Source organism: Macadamia integrifolia, chromosome 7, assembly GCF_013358625.1.
Source record: "Macadamia integrifolia cultivar HAES 741 chromosome 7, SCU_Mint_v3, whole genome shotgun sequence".
NCBI lineage: Eukaryota > Viridiplantae > Streptophyta > Magnoliopsida > Proteales > Proteaceae > Macadamia > Macadamia integrifolia.
Window position 1 is genome coordinate 28,157,802 of NC_056563.1, and position 20,408 is coordinate 28,178,209.

At 37.3% G+C, this 20,408-nt stretch overlaps 1 protein-coding gene across 2 annotated transcripts in view; it reads left to right on the plus strand.

Annotated features, from left to right (window-relative positions):
- The window catches only part of LOC122083631 (nardilysin-like), a 47,993-nt gene that overhangs the window by 21,511 nt on the left and 6,074 nt on the right, over positions 1–20,408 (plus strand). For both annotated transcript variants that reach the window (XM_042651499.1, XM_042651500.1), the window contains exons 5-17: positions 2,000–2,073; positions 2,216–2,311; positions 2,392–2,511; positions 3,296–3,529; positions 6,495–6,643; positions 6,808–6,964; positions 9,286–9,441; positions 15,338–15,714; positions 16,268–16,417; positions 17,736–17,918; positions 19,258–19,461; positions 19,583–19,689; positions 20,038–20,191. In XM_042651499.1, the coding sequence (XP_042507433.1) occupies positions 2,000–2,073; positions 2,216–2,311; positions 2,392–2,511; positions 3,296–3,529; positions 6,495–6,643; positions 6,808–6,964; positions 9,286–9,441; positions 15,338–15,714; positions 16,268–16,417; positions 17,736–17,918; positions 19,258–19,461; positions 19,583–19,689; positions 20,038–20,191 (2,161 nt within the window). The remainder of the gene's footprint in view (positions 1–1,999; positions 2,074–2,215; positions 2,312–2,391; positions 2,512–3,295; positions 3,530–6,494; positions 6,644–6,807; positions 6,965–9,285; positions 9,442–15,337; positions 15,715–16,267; positions 16,418–17,735; positions 17,919–19,257; positions 19,462–19,582; positions 19,690–20,037; positions 20,192–20,408) is intronic.

Below are 20,408 nucleotides of genomic sequence, written 5' to 3' on the forward strand. Positions count from 1 at the left end.
AAGATCCTATTTGCAGAGGCCAAACTGAAAAGCACGGCTCGAGACAACAGAACCGAACCCGAGGCATTGGTTTGGTCACTACTTGGGCTGAAATGTATGAAGTCATGAATCGGCGATTCTTGCCTTCTGATTACAAGCAACGCATGCATCTCAGGTTTGCACAGTTGAAACAAGAGAATTTGACCATTGAAGAGTATGTTGCTAGATTTTATTATTTGGCCACTCATTTTGACTTTGAGTGGGATGAAGAAGTATTAGTGGCACAATTTCACAATGGTTTGCACCCTCAACTTAGTGCTTCCCTTGCATCTAGTTGATTGCCTACCATGGAAGACGTTGTACAAGTAGCATATCAGGTTGAGGAAAGTCTGAAATGCCCAAACAATCGGAGAAATTTTGCAGATACTTTTTCTCGAGGTACTAGTTCCGTTTAGCAACAGTCTCCTACCTAAGAGAGGTCATCTGACAAACCACAGGCTAGTGCTACATCTATGGCCTCTTCACGACCTAGTCGGTCGTATTCTCCACCTCGACATGTCTCTGAAATGTCATCTTCACGGCCTACTTGCCCATGCTCACCCCCTCGGCGTGGTTCAGATAAACCTTCTGATTCTTCAAAATTTACAGTTCGGTGCTACTCATGCCATGGATTTGGACATATCAGTGCTCAATGTCCCAGCCGTTTGGTTGCTTTTATTGATAAGGATTCTCCTATACAATATATTCCCGAAGAGAAACTTGGTTCTGACATAGTTGATTTAAGAGAAGAGCGTGCAACAGGTGAAGTCAATGACACTCTCAGTGACGAAGACCAACATCCTTTTTATGTCATTCATCATGTGTTGACCACTCAGAAGGCCACTGAAAATGAAGATTGGTGCCGCAGTAGTATTTTTCAGACTCGTGTGAAGTGCAATGATCAGTTGCTAACCTTGGTCGTTGATGGAGGCAGTTGCACTAATGTTGTCTCTGAAGACGTTGTTCGTAAGTTGGGATTGAATACAGAACCACATCCTAATCCTTACAAGGTTGCTTGGGTGAACAACACTAATCTCAAAATCACAGATAAGTGCTTAGTCACATATTCTATTGGTGGATTTAAGGATACAGTCCAATGTGATGTTCTCCCTTTGAAGGTGTGCCATATTCTTCTTGGTCGACCTTGGTTGTTTGATAAGAAAGTACAGCATTGTGGCTATGCCAATACCTATGCCTTCAAGCATGCCAACAAGACTATGAAGTTTCATTCTGCCAAAGATCTCCTTGAAATTAAGCTCAAGAAGATGGTGGGATCATTCCTCATTCAGCGTATTCCTTCAGACGGTCTCCTCGGTCCTTTCCCTAACTTGATGGAGTCGAGTTCTTTTCAGAGGAGGAGAGTTGATGCAGATACGGCTGCCCTTTCTTAGTTGGACCAGCATGACCGGCTTTGGAAGCCAAGAGCCAAGAAGAACCGGTCCAGCCCAGGGTTTCGGTCCAGCAAGGGTTGGAAATAAAATTAGTAGTTTACTTAGTATTTTATTTCATGCTTTTATTTTCTAGACTTGAACGTAGGAGTAGGATTTACTTCCTTGCTTTGGTTTCCTTTTTATAGTTGTTTCCTAGTTTAGGCTAGTTTCCATTTCAGTTAAGTTTCTAATTTCATGTTCCTATTTTCCTATATATTGGTTGTAATCGATTGAAGATTTAGAGAGTGATTTTGATTATTGAATGAATGTGTTGAGTGTGATTCTCCTTTTTCCCCCTCTCTACTCTGATCTCCCCTCTCTTCCCTAAGGTTCTCCATCAATCTCAAAATAGCTATCTACTTCCCAATACGGATTTAGTGGGAATCTTTGTAATAAGGCTTAGTTTCTTCTTTACATTTTCTTTTTCTTAATGGAGTACCATTCCTATCTACTTCCTGATACATATTTCTCTTATGTCACTAATAAAATCTTTTTGTCCCTAGAGTGAGAACTAAAGCTATTAGATGTTAAAATATTTATTTTCTTCTCAGATTCTCTCAATTCTTTATATCCCCTTTAGTCAAAGCTGAGGCTATGGAGCGAGAGCTATTGGCTGTAGATTCAGGTTGGTTCCAGTTCTCCAGAGTCTGGTGGTGTTCTTTTTACAACTATGCCTTATTGCCTACTTTGCCTCTTATCATTGCTCTGATGACATTTGTTCTTTGCATGCATGTGGTACTCCTTTTTTGTAATACAAATTGATATAGAGTTCAATCAAGTTTTGCAAAGTGATGCATGCCGCCTTCAACAACTTCAATGCCATACATCTCCTCCAAGCCACCCGTTTAACAGATTCTTTTGGGGTAATTGTGCAGCCATCCAGCATTCTTTTATTATATTTATCTGTTTCATTTCTAATATTCTGTTTTTTGTTTCATGGAAGGGAATAAGAAGAGTCTGGCTGATGCAATGGAGAAAGGAATAGATCTACGGGAGAAAATTCTACAATTGTACAGAGAAAATTACCATGGTGGTTTGATGAAATTAGTAGTCATTGGAGGAGGTGAAGCTCTTCTTCTGTGATTTGGAAGGTTCTGTTTTCATGTTTCAATACCAAGCAAGACCCAGGTGGCTTAGATGGGTTTTCCATCTGGTAGTTTTTGCGATATGGATTCCATATCTTGTTAGATTAGGACGGCATCTATGTATTTAATAAATTCAACTGCAATGTAGGATAGGGTCTGGGTTAGATGATGGATCTCATCTACGTCTCCGATGTCTAAATCCAAGTTATAGATACTAGATGGTGTACCTCTTCTCCCTCATGTTGTTTTCATTTTCATGCAGAATACCTTATGTTCAGCTGTTTTTTTATTTTTTATTTTATTTATATTAGCCCTGACATTTTGGTATTTTTGCAAGTATCCTTCTAGATTATCTAGGTTTATAGAAAATCGTTCCCTATTATGAAAGATTATGAATTTAGCGGAGATAGTTCAAATTCAATGAGAAGTATAATACTGTTTTAGTTTTTGATGGTTCCTTCTTTATCTTCTTATTTTTCTGAATTTTGCTTTTGGTTTCCTGTATTTTGACTTCTTATCTCAAATTATGCTATCTATGATCTCATCTACTGTCATTGGTAAACAAGTTATGACCCAATTGTGCGACAGTTGAACTGAATGACCTAGCCTGATCCCTTAAGTGGTTTGACCATTTTGCTGGGCTCAAAAACATTATTTTTAATATATAGTTAAATAGGAATTACAAGAGCCGAGAAGAGTGTTGTTGTGATGGCAGCAGATCATGTTTCTTTATATTAATTTTAGTGTTTTACAATGCTGCAGAACCTCTAGATATACTTGAGAATTGGGTGGTGGAACTGTTTGGCAGTGCCAAGGAAGGTCCTCAGTTTAAGTCAGAGGATAGGAAAGTGGCTCCTATTTGGAAAGCTGGTAAACTTTACAGGCTAGATGCCGTGAAAGATGTTCATGTCCTCAATTTAACATGGACTTTGCCTTGTCTTCATAAAGAATACCTGAAGAAACCGGAAGATTGCTTAGCTCATCTAATGGGGCATGGTGAGTTATTTCACATGCTTTGAAGGTCAAACTGTTTCAATTTAAATGATGTAAGAATATTGTGACTTGTGGTACATTAGTTCACATGCTTTGAAGGTTAAATAAGTTTTAAAAGCATCAGGGGTCAAAATAGCTAGTATACCTAATTGATGGTTGCTTTATGTGATTTGTGGTTCTTTTTATGGTTTGGAGTTTTCTTTTTGTTCAACTCCCTACCCATGGTACCTTCTCATAAGAAAGCTGTTTCGTTGATTTTTTTTCTAAATGTTTTTAAGTGGATTTCTTGCCAAGAACGGCTAATCTGACAATCAAACCTTTGTATTATTTCTATTTGTATTTTTCTTACCTTCGACCTCTAAGAATTAACTTAAAGTCTAATATAAATTACTGCAATGATATATTGTGTATATTGATTCTGTTTACTAGTGTATTCTATACATACTGTTATTTATTGTGTGCATCCTTGAGTTCTGTAGTTCCTCTGTGTTTTGTTGGGGTGGAATTTTCAAAGACTCTTTATTATTAAAGCATAGGTAAAATATCTTCATTACTAAATTAGGAGAAGAAATATCTCAAGTACACACAGGTTTTGTTCGCTACCGTTTCACCTGAAGCTCAAACTGTTAGGGAAGGGCAGCGTCAATGTATACATTAACACTCCCCATGCACGTGCAGGCCATCCTTGCATGTGGAGCTTGCGCAGCACCGAAGGAGAAGAATTTTCTGTCCTTACCCGATTTTTGCACTTCCCAGAAGTCGAACAGACCTCCATGTTTTAATACCATGTTTGCTACCATTTCACCTAAAAGCTTGAACTGTTAGGGAAGGGCAGGGCCAATTTATACATTAACAGGTTTAAAAAAAATAACGAAGTACCCCTAGATTTGAGGAAAAAATATGTTTTATACACAACCACACACTTTTTACAATGGTGTTAACCTATCAAAGTTAATTCCATTTTTACCCTTTTATGCTTTCTAAAACCCACCAATCTTCGTTCACCATTCAAATCCCAAGAGAGCCTTGAAAGGTGGATTGCCTCGATGTCTTCAATATTTCCATATAGCTACATCATGAATGACAAAATCAAACCAATTGTCAATAGATGAGGGTTTATGGTGGTGGGGTACCCGTCCCTCAACCCATGAACTGTGCCATAGTTGGAAACACAGGTGGCAGCCCTCTAGATGAGTTTCAACAGGCACTATGCCTTTTCTTATCTCCTTGAATCATGAAACTGCCCCATTAAGATATGCTCCAGCTGCCAGCTGAATTCAATTGCAATCCCCAATCATAAACCCCGACATTGGTTTGAGTTCATTGTGTAAGATCAAACCATTAAAGTAGCCATGGACAGAGCATATTTTTTTTCTTCTCGCTTCCTCTGTTGAAAGTCTTGCATTTGTTAGCATGTGATACTATGATTGAAGTGAGGACTGAGGAACCATTGTTCACAATGCAGCCATATAAATTTATTTACATAGACAATTACTGACAAATGAATCTTTCTTTGTCAGTTGTTGGGGGTTCTTTCATGTTCAGGGATATTGGAAAAAGAATGAAAGGACTGAAATCAGAAAAACTGTGGAATATTTCCTTTCCCTATTTGCAAACCTTTAATATCTCATAATGCTCTGCTTTGCAAATACCCTGTTTTTCATAATTGCAAGTGAGAGAGAGAGTCTGAAATTTTTCTCAATTGGGTTACAAAAAGTGCACTGTTTCGTCGGCCGTTTGCCTCCTAAAATGGCCAAGCAAAACTCACGGAAAAATTCACTGTTTCAGATGAATTTCGGCATTTCACTAATGTCATTCTGACCCAAATAGCCTACCGAAATGAGATTTTGAAGTATGGCCCCTGTTTTCCATATGAAGGAAAGAGAGAGCGAGCAAGAGAGACCCTTTTTCCTTACAAAAGGAGGAGATAAAGGGATAGGCCCTTGTTCATGACATGTGAGAGACATGATTGTAGAGGAGAGAGTCTGGGAAAGAAACTGAACCCTTCCTCTATTTTGAAAGATCCAACAAGTTTGGGTTCAGACATGAACTGGGCTGTGAGCTTTGGGGGGGGGGGGGGTGGGTTCCAGATCACGTATAAAACTATGGCAGAGGCATTTTAGGTTCCAGATCACGTATAAAACTATGGCAGAGGCATTTTACCTGCAAATCAACCTCAAAGATGAAGCTGAGAAATGTAATGGAAATTGAAAATGCAAGAAGTGAAGATCCTGAAGCATTTTCTTGAGTACTCAAATACAATGAGCTTGAGATTAGTACAAGGATGATATTGTGAGATTGGATTTTTTTTTTTTTTTTAATTGTTAGCAAGGGTAGAATTGGAATTTAAGTTACTGGGCTACTGGTTAGTGTTGATGGTGCCTGATTTTGTATAGAAATGATATTTGTTTCTAATGCCAAGGTAGTTCTGTTATTTGTCTAATCCCATCTGTAATTTCGATATTTCTTCTTTTGCTTTGAATAATAAGGATATTTTCTATCTGAATTCTCAAAGAAAGAAAAAATAAAGAAAACGTACATGGTTGATTTTTTTGATTGCATTCACTAAAGAGGAGCAGAGAGAGAGAGAGAGAGAGAGAGAGAGAGAGAGAGAGATTTACTATTTTTAAAATAAATTGATGGGTCTTTCTGATATAAAGTTTACATATCCCCATACAATTTTGTTCCATCATTAAGGCACTTTACTCAAATTTTTCTTGTATTCTGAAGGAGGTTACATGTTGCTGAAGCCCCATTGAATATTTATTTTTTTGGGCATAGTGAAACTTCATGATAAACTCTCATATTGCTGATCTTTTAATCTTTATTTATTGTTTCTTAGCTCTCTGTGAGATTCTTTCTTTGTAAAAATATGTTAGTCTGGTTTAAGTGTACTTTAATTCTTTTCATTTTGCAATGCTTCTATTTGATGTCAAACAGTCAAACTAACGTGAAAAGTTTTTTTCAGAGGGCAGTGGAAGCTTGCACTACTTTCTGAAAACTAAAGGATGGGCAACTTCAGTATCAGCTGGTGTTGGTGATGAAGGAATGCAACGGTCTTCAATAGCTTACATCTTTGGCATTTCTATACATCTGACTGACTCTGGCTTGGAGAAGGTACTCAGGATTCATTTCTTTTGGTAGGGGAAGGATCTTAATTTGTTCTGCTTTGGTAGTAGAGGCATTTGCCGCCAGGTGGATTTGGGTGGATGGTGGACCGTAGTTCCTCTCCCCTTTTACTTATGTTGTCTTATGCTTCTTGTGTGATGATGATTTGGCAGGTCTATGAGGTTATTGGCGTTGTTTATCAGTACGTTAAGCTCTTACGTCAATCTGTACCCCAGGAATGGATATTTAAGGAACTCCAAGATATTGGTAATATGGAGTTCAGATTTTCTGAAGAGCAGCCTCAGGATGATTATGCTGCAGAACTTGCAGGTTACCTCCCTGCCCAACCCCACACCACACACACACCAAAAAAAAAAAAACCTGCTTTGCTTTGTTCAGATTCTTGTACCTATTCTCCTTGACAGAGTCCTTTGCTGTGTCTGTACGGAAGTTCTAAGATTACTATTTACAGAATTATTGAGAATATTTGATAAAATTGGACCTTATATCCGTACAAATTACTTCTTTTATTAGGAAGAAGTATCGGACTGTAGTCTGTGTGTATGTGTAGAACCCATGCTCTCTTTTATCCATTTTCAGTGATTACTTCCTTACCATCTCGAATAATGGGAATCACCGTGACTACTATTTAATGAGGTATTAAGAGCAGGTTAAAGAACCAGCAGTTATATAAATCAGTGCTTGAGAGAAATTGGTGATCAAGTGATACATTGTTTTTGGTATCTTGGTTCAATCACAAACAAGGAGGAAGGAATCTAGAAAGTGGCTGCTCCTCGAATTGGAGTGGGGTGGAGTGAATAGAAATGATCTTTTGGAGTGTTTTGTGATTGATATATACAATTAAAACTAAGGGAAAAAGAACGCTACTCCCACCCTCCTAAGCCAGATACAGGGCTGCCTGAAAAGACTGTCCTGCCCCCATGGTTGATGCTTCTGCACGCTCTCTCATTGGTCCACGTGCTGGTGCAGTGGCTATGCGACTGGGTAGTGATCCCTCTCCCTAAAACTAAATTGTATATTTCCTAGTTGTCAAGTTGACACCTTGTCTAGTAGCCTTGATGTGCCTAGACCTAGGAAAGGAATTAATAACTACAAAATATATTAAGTTTGAAGAACTATAAAATATTAGATATATATTAAGTTGGCCTTGAGGTGCCTAGACATAGGAAAAGAATTAGTAACTACAAAATATATCAAGTGTGAAGAACTATAAAATATTAGTTATATACCAATAACTTAATAACTGTAGTCGCTATAAAATATGGTTTGAAATGTAAAATATGGCGCCTGCTGCCTGCCTTGGCATCATGGCACCGCTTAGGCCTGATTGCAGACTATGGTCTATTGTATTCAACGCTATAAAATTAGCAACGTTAGATGGAATTGAATGTTAGGTAACAAAGGAAACAAATAGCAAGTTGGGTTAGTTGACTTGAAGATATAGAGACGGATGGCTGGAAAGATTAGGAATTGATAGAATATACAATATAGGGTAAGCTAAGAGAAATTGTTTGAGATAATCCAAACGTGCTGCAAAGATCCTTGATTGCGTTCTAGTAAGAATCCCTTGATTGCAGACAACCATGAGTTCCAACATCCAACACTTACTGTTTTCTCCTTTAAACAATCAAATTATTTTGTTGCCACTGTTCGGGAGGATCAGCTCCAACTTACCTAGAGGGGCAACAGTTAGGAGTTGGGCGTACCAGGAAAGTTGTAAGACAAATCTCTGCATGGAAGGGAGAAGAATTTCCCCTTCCCGGAGGGGGGGGGGAGAGAACTGTCCTGAGCCATTATGAAAAAGCTGTTTCTCCATCCTAGACTAATGATACAGTGTCATAGTGAGGCTACCTCAAAGTCTTTCTACTAGAAATGTTTTACCTTCATCTCGATTGGATCGAACCAATTGAACATGTCTCCTATATTTGGGTGTCTTCTGGACATTCAGCCAACCATTACAAGCAAAAAGCATTAACTTGATTAAGTTGGTTCTCGCTCAATTAACCGTTTGCCTTGATATGGTTCCACATATCAAAGGTAGCAGTTGTGACTTGTGATGGTAAGCAATCTCCTCTTTATGCCATGCTGAAGTGGCTGAGAAGATACCGGCACTCATACAGCTGACAGCACTGGTGTGGAAAGTAGTTTTGTCCATATAATGATTGTCAGTGCAAAAATAGTAATGATTCAAGTTCCACACCAGCTATACATGTCAGCAAGTAGAGTAGTTTTTTAAGATTTCTATATTAAGATGACACTAATGAACTTTTGTTTGGCCCTGAAATACCTGTCCAGAATCTGTTGCCTTTTCCCAAGAGTGACATAATTAACTGATGAGATGAATATAAATCTTTAGGCCAACTAGGACAGTTATAATTATTGTGAACCTCACCTATCAGCATATTCCAATTCTCTCCTTTTTGGTGCTCATTTTCCCATGGGGCAGCACCTTGCTTTAAGACAGTAATATTTTAGGTGTATGGGAAAAGTGCTCTTGTTATCTGATGAATGTAATGGAATTGTTATAATATTATACTGTTCTTCTAGGATGACTTTAATAAGGAATATTTGTCGGTTGCTGGATTTTGTTTGTTTTGTTGCTCACTTTCTCTTTTGATTCATTCTTGTAGAAAATTTGCTCGTATATCCAGAAAAACATGTTATTTACGGGGACTATGCATTTGAAGTGTGGGATGAGAAACTCTTAAAGCATGTGCTGAGTTTTTTCACACCAGAAAACATGAGGGTTGACATATTATCAAAGTTTCCTGACAAGCAGTCACAAGGTAACACCAGACACTTGGCTGAGCACTCTCTCTCTCTCTCTCTCTCTCTCTCTATATATATATATATATATAAAATATTTGATTGGCAGTGTATAGTGTCTGTAAGATTCTTGAAATTGTTCTTTATGCATTTGTTGGAACGAATAGATACAGTAGATTTTGGAGTAATGAGACAGTTTTCAACTAGATTTTATCATGTTAGTATCCATTTATTTTCTTCATTCTTAAGGCCTGCCAATTAGCAGATCTCCAAGTGGCAGCCATAACTAATCTACACTTCATCCCTGTAATACCCTAATCTATTTTCACCCTTAGCCCTAGAAGCCCGCTCAGTCCTACTTTACCGATTTCAGACTTTATCTATAAGATAAAATTGCAACTTTTCCCAATAGTTTATAGGTTACCTTATTCAGCCACCCCAGAATGTTCCACTTCAAAATTCAAAGCAATAACCAAGTTCTCATTGCTTTCACCTTTGCTTTATACCAAATTTCATAGGTTCCAGAGTTTTCTCTGTTAAACTCTCTCTCTCTCTCTCTCTCTCTCTCTCTCAATAAATGAGAATCGATTGAAATGTGTGGAATGTAGTAGTTAAACTGTAACTCACCCTGCTACATGGGGATGATCTCATAGAGCTGATCCAAAACCTATTGCAAACACAAAGCCACCCATACACCTGAAAACTGAAATATTGAATTGTCAGAAAGGAATACCATTACCATAACACAAGCTTTGGTGCACTACCCCTTCTCTTGCTAAGTCATCAGCCACTTCATTTAAACTTCTTGGTTTCCTTTGAAACGAAAAATACATTTGAGAAAGAAGGTATTGAATGGATGAGTTTTTTTTTTATATCATATGCAGTGAAGAGCTTGGTGAAATCCCTTACTAGTCATTGGCTCCACCTCAACCTTTGATACCACCAGCTTTACTGCAATTGAATTCCCTTATCTTGAGAAGACCTTGGCAGCACTACCATCCTACCCCTTTTTTACATCCCCAATACCTGACGGCCCTTGCTTCTCTAATGAGCGTCTATGCACATTCAATTTTAACCCGATCTCAACCTTGGTCAGAACCAAAACTCGGGATTTTCTGGGCCAAAATTGAAACCTAGGTTTGCAGGTCTAGAAAATGGTTTTATGACCCCTTTTTTTTGTGCTTCCTAATTTTACCATTTTACACCTATTCCATGAATTAGGTTTGCCAAAATAATGATAATTAAAAAAAAAAAAAAAAAAAACCCCAAAATAATACTTGTAGTTGTGGTTTGGACTCAAGTTCAGTGTATGATGAATGTTGCTGTACACTAACCCTATTATAAACACTGGCTACATATATTTTAGTTACTGGAAATTTACCCAAAAAAAAATTGGCTACTGGAAATGTAAATATGCAATTGTAACAGTCAAAATATACATTAGGTTGGGGAAATACAAGTATACAACACTCACCCCTCAATACATGGAGTTTCTTGGCGGGTGTAATCCATGAGCTGCGTACCACTGAATATGTCGTTGACACTCCTCCGAATGCAACACATATGTATCTCATGGCATAGTTTGGGCCTAGTTGTTCTAACAGTCCATGATAGCCAACCTATAATCCGTGAAGTCCTAGATCCAGCCGTTCTATCTAACATATAAAAATTGAAACAAAACTACTATGTCTATCTACTAAGTTTTAAAAAAAAATGATTTTAGCTGAAAAACCATTACCTTTAAGCTCGAATCATGCAAATCCAAGCTTTCGAAGGGCTGAATGAATATAAGATTGAAACAAGATGGGTAGAAATCAAGTGATTTGGCCAAAAAATTTAAAATCCTTCTTTGCAGTGACAAAACTTGTGAAATATGCGCTTTTGGTCGATACCTGTCAAAATATGACGGGTTTCGACCAAAACATGTGACTTATATTGACCGGTTTGACCATATTTTGGTCAAACAAACTTGTCGAAATAAGGTCAAAACTTGAACCATACCAGTTTCGACCCTTAGTTTTGTCTTGGACCATGTTGTCTTGGTTGAAACTCCGAAAAACTCTGAAATTTATTCCCCATATTTTCTCAGTCTTCCTTCCAGTTCAGCTGTCTAAAATGTTTTTCAAAGCTACTTAAAGATTATCCATTTTGAAGCTCCCAAAGAAGAGAATGGGGGTACTAACAAAGCAAGTGAGCAAGCACCAACCAATATGATTTAATGGAGGTTAAGTTTGATTGCCTGGAAGCCTAATTTGATGCTGTTGAAGTATTTATTAACTCTTCCTTTGAAGAGTTATGGGGCTACATTAGTTCGTGAGAATGTGAACAATAAACCTATGGAGCATCTTAGAACCTCTATAACCCTAAAGTGACCCAAGCATTATAGTTCTTCGTGGTTTCATCAAAATTCTAATGCCTTCTTTCTCTAAACCTACTTGTGATGTTTGTTCAATAGTTATTCATCACCTTGTGAAGAATTGGACATTTGTGGGCCGCCCTTTTTGGGGTAGATAATATTTTATTGATGCAAGAAAAAATGCAGCCAGGCTACATAGTGTACCCTAGCGCCTCCATGTGTCTATTTCTCTTCCTCCCATGAAATTACATATCCGCTCCTATTGTGGGATGAGAGAGAGAGACAGGGAGGTGCTAGCGTACGCTACAGAGCCTAGCAGCGAACTCAATTCCTTTATTGATATAGAAGAAATAGAAATAAATAGTGTTGTATATTAGTACATCTTTTCATGAGGGAAACTGGTAAAGGAACTAACCCAAACAGTTACATGGCCCACATATTATGGGCAATAGAAAAAACCTTGCAAAGGAATATCATCACTGAAGAAAGTTTGGTCTGTGTCACAACTTGTTTTGCCAACTCATTAAGAGTTTCGTCATTACTTCTTGACATAGTTGTAGTGGTGCCTAGGCAAGTTTGAGCGGTGGCTTCTAGGCAAGCGCTTAGGTGTCGCCTGAGAGACAATGCTTTTCTAGGTTGAGGGGTTTTATTGTATCGTATACCATAGTTGTCACGGTGCCAAGGCGAACCAAGGCGGTGGAAGGTTGTCTAAGCGCTTAGGCGAGAAGGCGCACGCCTTGAGGCGAACAAGGCGACCAATTGTTATTTTTTCTATTTTCTAACATTATTTAGTAAACTATATATACCTTGTATCATAAAAAATCAAGATTAAACAACATCAAGTCATTAAAAATCAACATTTAGCCATATTAAATCATAAAAAATTAACATTAAGTCATATTAAGTTATAAAAAATCAAAATTTAGAGAAATGCTCTGGTTCTATAACAAGTTTGACTGGTCAAATGATATTATTTTTACATGAGATTTTTTGTATTAGTTATAATATAAAACCAACTTTCCAACAAGTCTAAGATTACTTAAATCTAAGTTGTAATGACAAAGTTATGCTCCGGTTAAACTTATTTTTAAGTGCGCGAATGCTGTTAAAATCGCCTGAATGAAAATAATTTTATGGATATCAAAACAAAAAATTATTTACCGGACTTTTGGTTTTTAGCAATGTTTTAACATGATAGAATTTATAAAATTTTCATAATTGAGAAAAACTCCAGCATTTAAAAGTTGAAAATCGCCCCTATAACCAAAATCCAGTTTTTCTTCTTAGACTGGGGGGTTGACTTTTTATCCTTTTGGAATTTGATTTTTAAACTATTTTCATTGGATTCAAATAGGGGGTATTTGCTTATTTATGAATAATATCTTAAGTAAATGAAATAACAAATATAAAAAGCATGAAATAACAAATATAAAAAGCATTTACTTAAATGATATTTGGCATAAATAAGTGCCAAAATACAAGGCGGTATGCAATGCAATAAGGCAACTGTTGCCTAGGCCCCAGGCAAACCGCCTGGACGCCTTGGCGACGCCTTGACAACTATGACGTATACTTTGGCTAAAGTGTAAAGTTTTTAGTGAAGGTCCATAGCTTCAGCTGTGGTCCCTGGGTCCTATTATGCCACCACAGTCTATGATAAATGGACTGAAAATGGGAATAGTATCATGGAAGGTATGTATGATCTTGTCTGACCCTTTAAAACTGGGTCTCTAGACCTCACAGAACAGGTATCTGAAATTTCCTTTTTCCAAAATTTCACATATTTTGCCGCTTGCACTTGCGGTTCTTTCCCTTAAGCCCATCATAAGTAGTCTGCTTCACCTCCAAGTCATTTGGCTGGGACAATTTTTTGGTTATTGATTTTTGTCTGCTTACAATCTCTGTTATAAGCTGTTTATTTTTATTTTAAGGCTTGTTTACTTGTACTATGAGTCTATGACTCTTGAATGGTGCCAAATTACTTAAAATGATTAATATTTACCTAATTAATTCATTGATATAGTATGATTAATATAGTTTCCTATATATATATATATATAATATATCTAAAAGGCTTGTCCAGGAAGCCTTGTCTACCGATTTATAGCCATGTGGATAGTTGATATGTTCCTATTTTCAGATTGGCTGCATGTTCCTTTTTTCTTAAGCCCTCTTAACTTTATGATCCACCATTTACTGAATTTTCTCTTTATATATTTCAGACTTAAATGTTTGACCGAAGTTGACTTTTCAACAAATTTTTAGAGTTTTACATAGCCTTGTGGTGAAATGCATTTGTGCTAAGACTTTCCATGAGCAGGTTGTGATCTGGACTAGATGTCACAAGATTAGAGTGCCGATTAAGTAGTGGCAGATAGCAATCAAGGAAGCTTTCATCTTTGTCAGCCATGTAGGGAACCATTTTCTGTTTAAAATAAGGCAAAATACTTCTATAAATAAATAAGCAAACATAAAAGATTAGGATCTGTGGTCCTGGATTAGTAGTTGATCCATTCCATTTACTGCCTTTCCTTTTAGAGGAGTCCAAAATTTTTTGATTGTTCTGTTGCTTGTAGTTTATCTTGTTTCTTATTCAACATCCCTTGAAGAGAAGAATTTGTTAGCAAACTAACGCAAGATAACAGATTGCAAATATATAGACAAAAAAAGGTGGACAAGCCAATAAACGTAATCAACGTGAGAGTAGACAAGAAAGACAAGCAGAACATAAATGGCAGAAAACAACTCTTTTTTATGAATCTACCATTGACAATAAAATTTGGCAGATAGGTGGCTGACCAGGGATCCCATTGAACAAGGTATTCTCATGTGATAGTCTTGACATCATCTTCAAAGAAGTGCAAGATTTAAAGGGACAGTTCTTTATGTTTTGCTGAAATTTTGTCACTAAAGCCTTGTGTTTACTTTGATCCTTGCACTGATACAATATATGTGAATACAAATTAAGTACTGAAACCCAAGATATGTACATGTGTATCTTGTGAGTAAGCTGAGACCATGCTTTAACTTTTGGATTTATGAGTGAACTAAGCTTCTCTTTGTCAAGACTATTACATTGCCTTAAACAAGTGGCAAGGTTGCTCCATTGCGACCTAGTGGTCGTGGTTTGAGTCTGGAAACAGCCTCTCTGTGAAGCAAGGGGTAAGGCTGCATACATATGATCCTCCCTAGACCCTGCAGTGGTGGGAGTCTCGTGGACTGGGTATGCCCTTCTTTATTACATTACCTTAAACAGAGTTGAAACTTGAACGGAAAAACAGGATTCATGTACCGACTCCATATAGTTGGAAAAAAGGCTTAGTTGATTGAGTTAAATTTACACTGTTTGTGCTTCTATTTCTTATATCTATATCAGTGTTTTACCTTATCGTATCAATTTATAGTAAAGGGTTCACCAAGTACTTTTAAATGTCTGGTAACATAGCTGCATGTAGAATCTGTCATTTTTTGGTGATAAGTAACACAAATACTGGCAATTGTTACAACTTCAATAAAACAGTTGAGGTTTTTAATGGTCTCCTTTGTATTACCATTGTCAGATTTCCAATTTGAGCCGTGGTTTGGATCACGTTATACTGAAGAAGACATTTCTCCTTTTTTGGCTCTGTGGAGTGATCCTCCAGAAATTGATTCATTCTTGCATCTGCCTTTGAAGAACGAATTCATTCCATCTGACTTTTCCATCCGCAGCAATGACTCATCTGACAATCATGTAAATGTGTCTCTTCCAAGGTGCATACTTGATCTACCATTGATGAAATTCTGGTACAAGCTTGATAGGACATTCAAACTTCCTCGTGCAAACACATATTTCCTCATAACTGTAAAGGGGGGATACAACAATGTAGAAAGTTGTGTTTTGACAGAATTGTTTGTAAGTCTTCTTAAGGATGAGCTGAACGAGATTTTGTATCAGGTACTTTTCTTAATTAATTGCTACAATCCTACGACAACCACATGTTACTTTTGTAAAGCTAGCATAGTTTTCTTTTTCTCAACATTATTGCTGTCTAGTTGATTCAATGCTTGAGAGTGGTTTGTGGGGCTGGTATGAAAACTTTTTTACTTAGGTGACTTGATTCAGTATTTTTGGGAAGTGTATGTTTTCATGTTTATTGTGGTGGGTTATTTTGGTCTTTAAGCTTTCTGTTGACTTAAAGGGTTAAATAACATATTTGATTCCTTTTTTATTTTCTATGATTTTTTTCCCGCATTTAATATAGGAACTTTTGTTCAACTTATTGTTATATATACGCATTGTAAGCTACTTTTCACATTATGTGTATTTGCTTCTTCTGGACGTTCTGGTTTTGTTTTATGAGGACATCTGGATCATTTTTGTGTCATTTATCATAGTTATCACTCTTTTCTTGTTTTGGTTTAGTTTTTAATATGCATTTCATGTTCTATGAAACATTTTTCATATTTCTTGTGTAAGGTATTTCAGACCTTTATGGCTTTATCTGCAGGCAGGTGTGGCTAAGTTGGAAACATCATTGTCTATTATCGGTGACAAACTTGAGCTGAAGGTCTATGGTTTCAATGACAAGCTCCCAGTTCTCTTGTCTAAAATTTTGACAGTTGCCAAATCATTTCGGCCTACTTATGACCGCTTTGTGGTATGTATGCAGTGTCTTTTGAACTGGGTTGCTTTTTTATATTCTCTGATGTCCATTTTATATTTTGCGTCATCTCCTTTGGAGAAAGATTTACAAAGTTGTGAGTACTTTTATCTTATGGGAGCGGGATCTTATTGTGGCTCTTCTGCCTGAAACCCTCTACTGTCAGCTTCTCTGCCATGCGGGAGTGAAGCATTCAAACTTTGTAGAGATTTTTTCCAAGTCATTATCTAGTCATGGATTAATTTTCAGTCCTGTCCAGAATTGTTGTGTCTGACTAATGTCTTGCAAATTATGTGAAAAAATTAATTAAACTTGGACAACTGGAACCATTGAAGAAGCAAGGTTGCTACCAAAAAAAGAAGCAAGGTGAAAATCCCATAAATTGTGAGCCATGTGATTGAGATGTCGGCACATAGGGGATTGCCTCTCCATCTAAGGGAAGCCCAAATGATCGGTCCACACGGCAGAAATGAATGGCACAGCCAGAATGGCATCCTACTGTGCCTCAGTTCACAAGATTACCCCTTATCTGGTTGGTGACTTTAAAGATAGACGTAATTATTCTTGGTACATTAATTTTAAATAGAATCAATGGAGATGTTCTGGAAGTGAGTTTCTTGTTTATTGAGTGGCCTTCAGCACTCTGATTCTGTACTATGTAAGAATTTCCAAATGCCTGAAGTATGAGGAAATATGGATAACCTCGTATTTTATCATGCATCATCTGGATGCTGAAAAAAAATCTGCCAAAGCTTCAAAGAATATATGCAATATCTGAACTTACCTTCTTAGAAAAAAGAATTATCTTATTGTTGAAGGTAATCTGACCAACTCATACTGACTGTTGGCCTCAGAGATTTCTTTGCTTAGACCCATTCTGTTGCATTTTTGACCATTTTTATATTAGATGTGCTGACATGTTGCTACAGGAGCCTTGTATAAGGGTGCACTGTTAAAATAAAAGTGACTGCAGATATTGTTGTACTAATATTGAGAACTTTGTGCTAGATGATATAAGTGATTGTACTAATTTGAGTTCTGTTCCGAGTGTGTATCTATCATGAAGCGTGGGGGGTGGGGGTGGGGGGTGGGGTGGGGGCTGCAGTAAGTCAGTCTTCCCACGTATTGTTCAATCTGTTCGGCTGTGATGCTATGGTGCATTTGCCAGTGACAATTTGCATTTTTTGAGTAGCTTGTCCTTCAGTGCAACTATATGTAACTGTGAAGTTGGGTTAGACTGAGATTAAAAAACAAAAAGTATTTTTCTAGATTTTGGGTACAGGTCATGGTTTAACTGATTTGGAACTCTTAACAGGTTATTAAAGAAGCAATGGAAAGAGCTTTGAGGAACACAAATATGAAGCCTCTGGCCCATTCGTCATACCTGAGATTGCAAGTCTTGCGTAAGAAATTTTGGGATGTGGATGACAAGCTGGCTTGCCTTGGTGATATATCTGTTGCTGATTTGGAGGGATTTATTCCCGAGCTTCTTTCTCAGGCAAGGATTAAAGTATCGGTATCGATCATCGTATCGGTCGGCCAAAATTAAGATACGTATCGGAGGGTATCATATCGTATCGGAGATACACTAAGATACGCTAAAGATACACACATAAATGGATAGGAAATATTTTTTTAAACACTTTTACATAAAGAATTTGTTAAAAAAAGCTATTGATAACATGTATTATGCATAAACACTAAATTGAGGGTATCGTACTAAGAATTCAAGATCTGTAGTTGTCCCATAAATGTAAAATCCTTGTTCCCAACCTTGATTTCCACTTTAGTTAGAGAGAAATATGGTTGACAGCAACTTTGGAACAAAAACCCTTCAAAAATTTATTTTTTTCTGAAAAATTACCCATATTGGTCATTATATGACCGTGGCGCCGATACGTATCGATACTCACCGATACGTATCGATATTCACCGATACGTACCTATATATATCGATACTCACCGATACGTGCTGATATATATCGATACGTACCGATCGATACATACCGATACTCACCGATACGTACCAATACATACCGAAACGTACATTTTACCTCAATTTTATATTTTTCATAGAGTCATATGGAGGCATGTCGTATCGTATCGATGTGTATTAGTGGTGTATTGATGCATATCGGTATGTATTGTAGGATATATATCGATACAAAATGATTTAGAAAATTCAATGTATCGTATCGGTGTGTATCATATCGGCCGACTAAATTTAAGATACGTATCGGAGGGTATCGTATCGGTATCGGAGATACTTAAAATCATGTTCTCAGGTGCATAGTAGGGTGTATTCGTATTATCATCAGGATGCTGCATTTATTTTCCCGATGGCAGACAACACTACTTGCTCACCCTTTTTAACAAGGGCTTTCTGGAGGACTTCCTTCTGTACTGAGTTGGTGAGTTATACAATCTGACATGCAGAGAGGTTGGACCCAGTATTCTAAATGGACCTAACCTGAGTTATGCAAGGCTAGAAATAGACCAAGCTGGTTGACTTAGCTTGTTAGATGTGCGAGCATATTGTTGGTCCATATTCCATGTTTTTCTAACCTTGTCAGAGTAGTTTTCAGTGTATAAAAAAAGAAATAGGCAGTGATATAGCTTAGGGGGCAAAAGGGGGTCCAGGTGGTTTCTGAATTTTGTCCTAGAAAGGCCCTCATGGCAGCCTTAAATAATTCAGTTGTATAAGTTACATTTTATAGAACCCTGAAGCTGCATTGTAGGTATTCTAAGATGGAGCTTGCATCCTCCACTCTTTTTTCAAATTAGTTTTTCTGCTTCTGATTTTGAGACTGACTATAATTCTCTGTAAATCTAAACAGCTTCATGTTGAGGGTCTTTGTCATGGTAACTTATCAGAAGAAGAAGCAATCAATATTTTGAATATCTTTAGAGATAACTTTGCTGTACAACCACTCCCAATGGAAGTGAGGCATGAAGAGCGTATTATACATCTTTCCTCTGGTGCAAACCTTGTGAGAGATGTATGTGTGAAGAACAAGTTGGAAATGAACTCCGTGGTTGAGGTAGCTTTACTGGACTGGTTTCACTTTACCATTTCATTTATCTACTGGCCTTTAGAACCTCTCATGATGTCATCGATGATATTTGTTTGTTTCCTGGTTTCTGCCCTCGATTTTGTGGCAGCTTTATTTTCAAATTGAGCAGGACATTGGTGAAGAGTCAACCAAATTAAGAGCTTTAGCAGATCTTTTTGATGATATTATTGAAGAACCACTTTTCAATCAGCTAAGGTGATTCCATCTTTTGCCAATTATATTTCATGCTGGTTCATAATTTAAGTCCCATAAAGTACTGTAATTGGGACTCTGTAAGATATGCCATGGGGACCTGCCCAGCAGGTATTAGGTAGGTGATTTACATAAAAATTAAGCAATCAAATGTTCAGGGTGGACCTATCTCATTCTTGTGAGCACTCAGGAAACAATTAATGCTTGGTCAATTAGCAAATGGACCAAGTGCTAACCTCATATTTCCTGGTTGCATCATGGAATTGATGACTGTCTATGTGTGTTAAGTATGAAAGTTTGGAAACAGCTAGTTATCTGATATTTTGTATGTTCTTCATTTACGTGGAAAAGGACAAAGGAGCAGCTTGGATATGTTGTTGAATGTAGCCCACGGATGACATTCCGTGTACTGGGGTTTTGCTTTTGTGTTCAGTCGTCCAAGTATGATCCAGTCTATTTGCAAGGGAGAATTGACAACTTCATAAGTGGCCTGCAAGAATTACTGGTACGAATCTCAGATTTAGGCCTGCAAGGAATTCAATTTCTTTACACTGTTCCTAACAGTCTGTAGGTTCTTGAAGAGTATGCCTGTATTTTTCAATGAAGCATCCAATGGGGTACCCATAGTGACTTTAAGGATATCTTACCATCACGTGGTAAAATTATTGTACTTTGTTGGGTTGCGTGTCTACCTTTTTTTGTTTCTATTTTTTTTTTTTTTT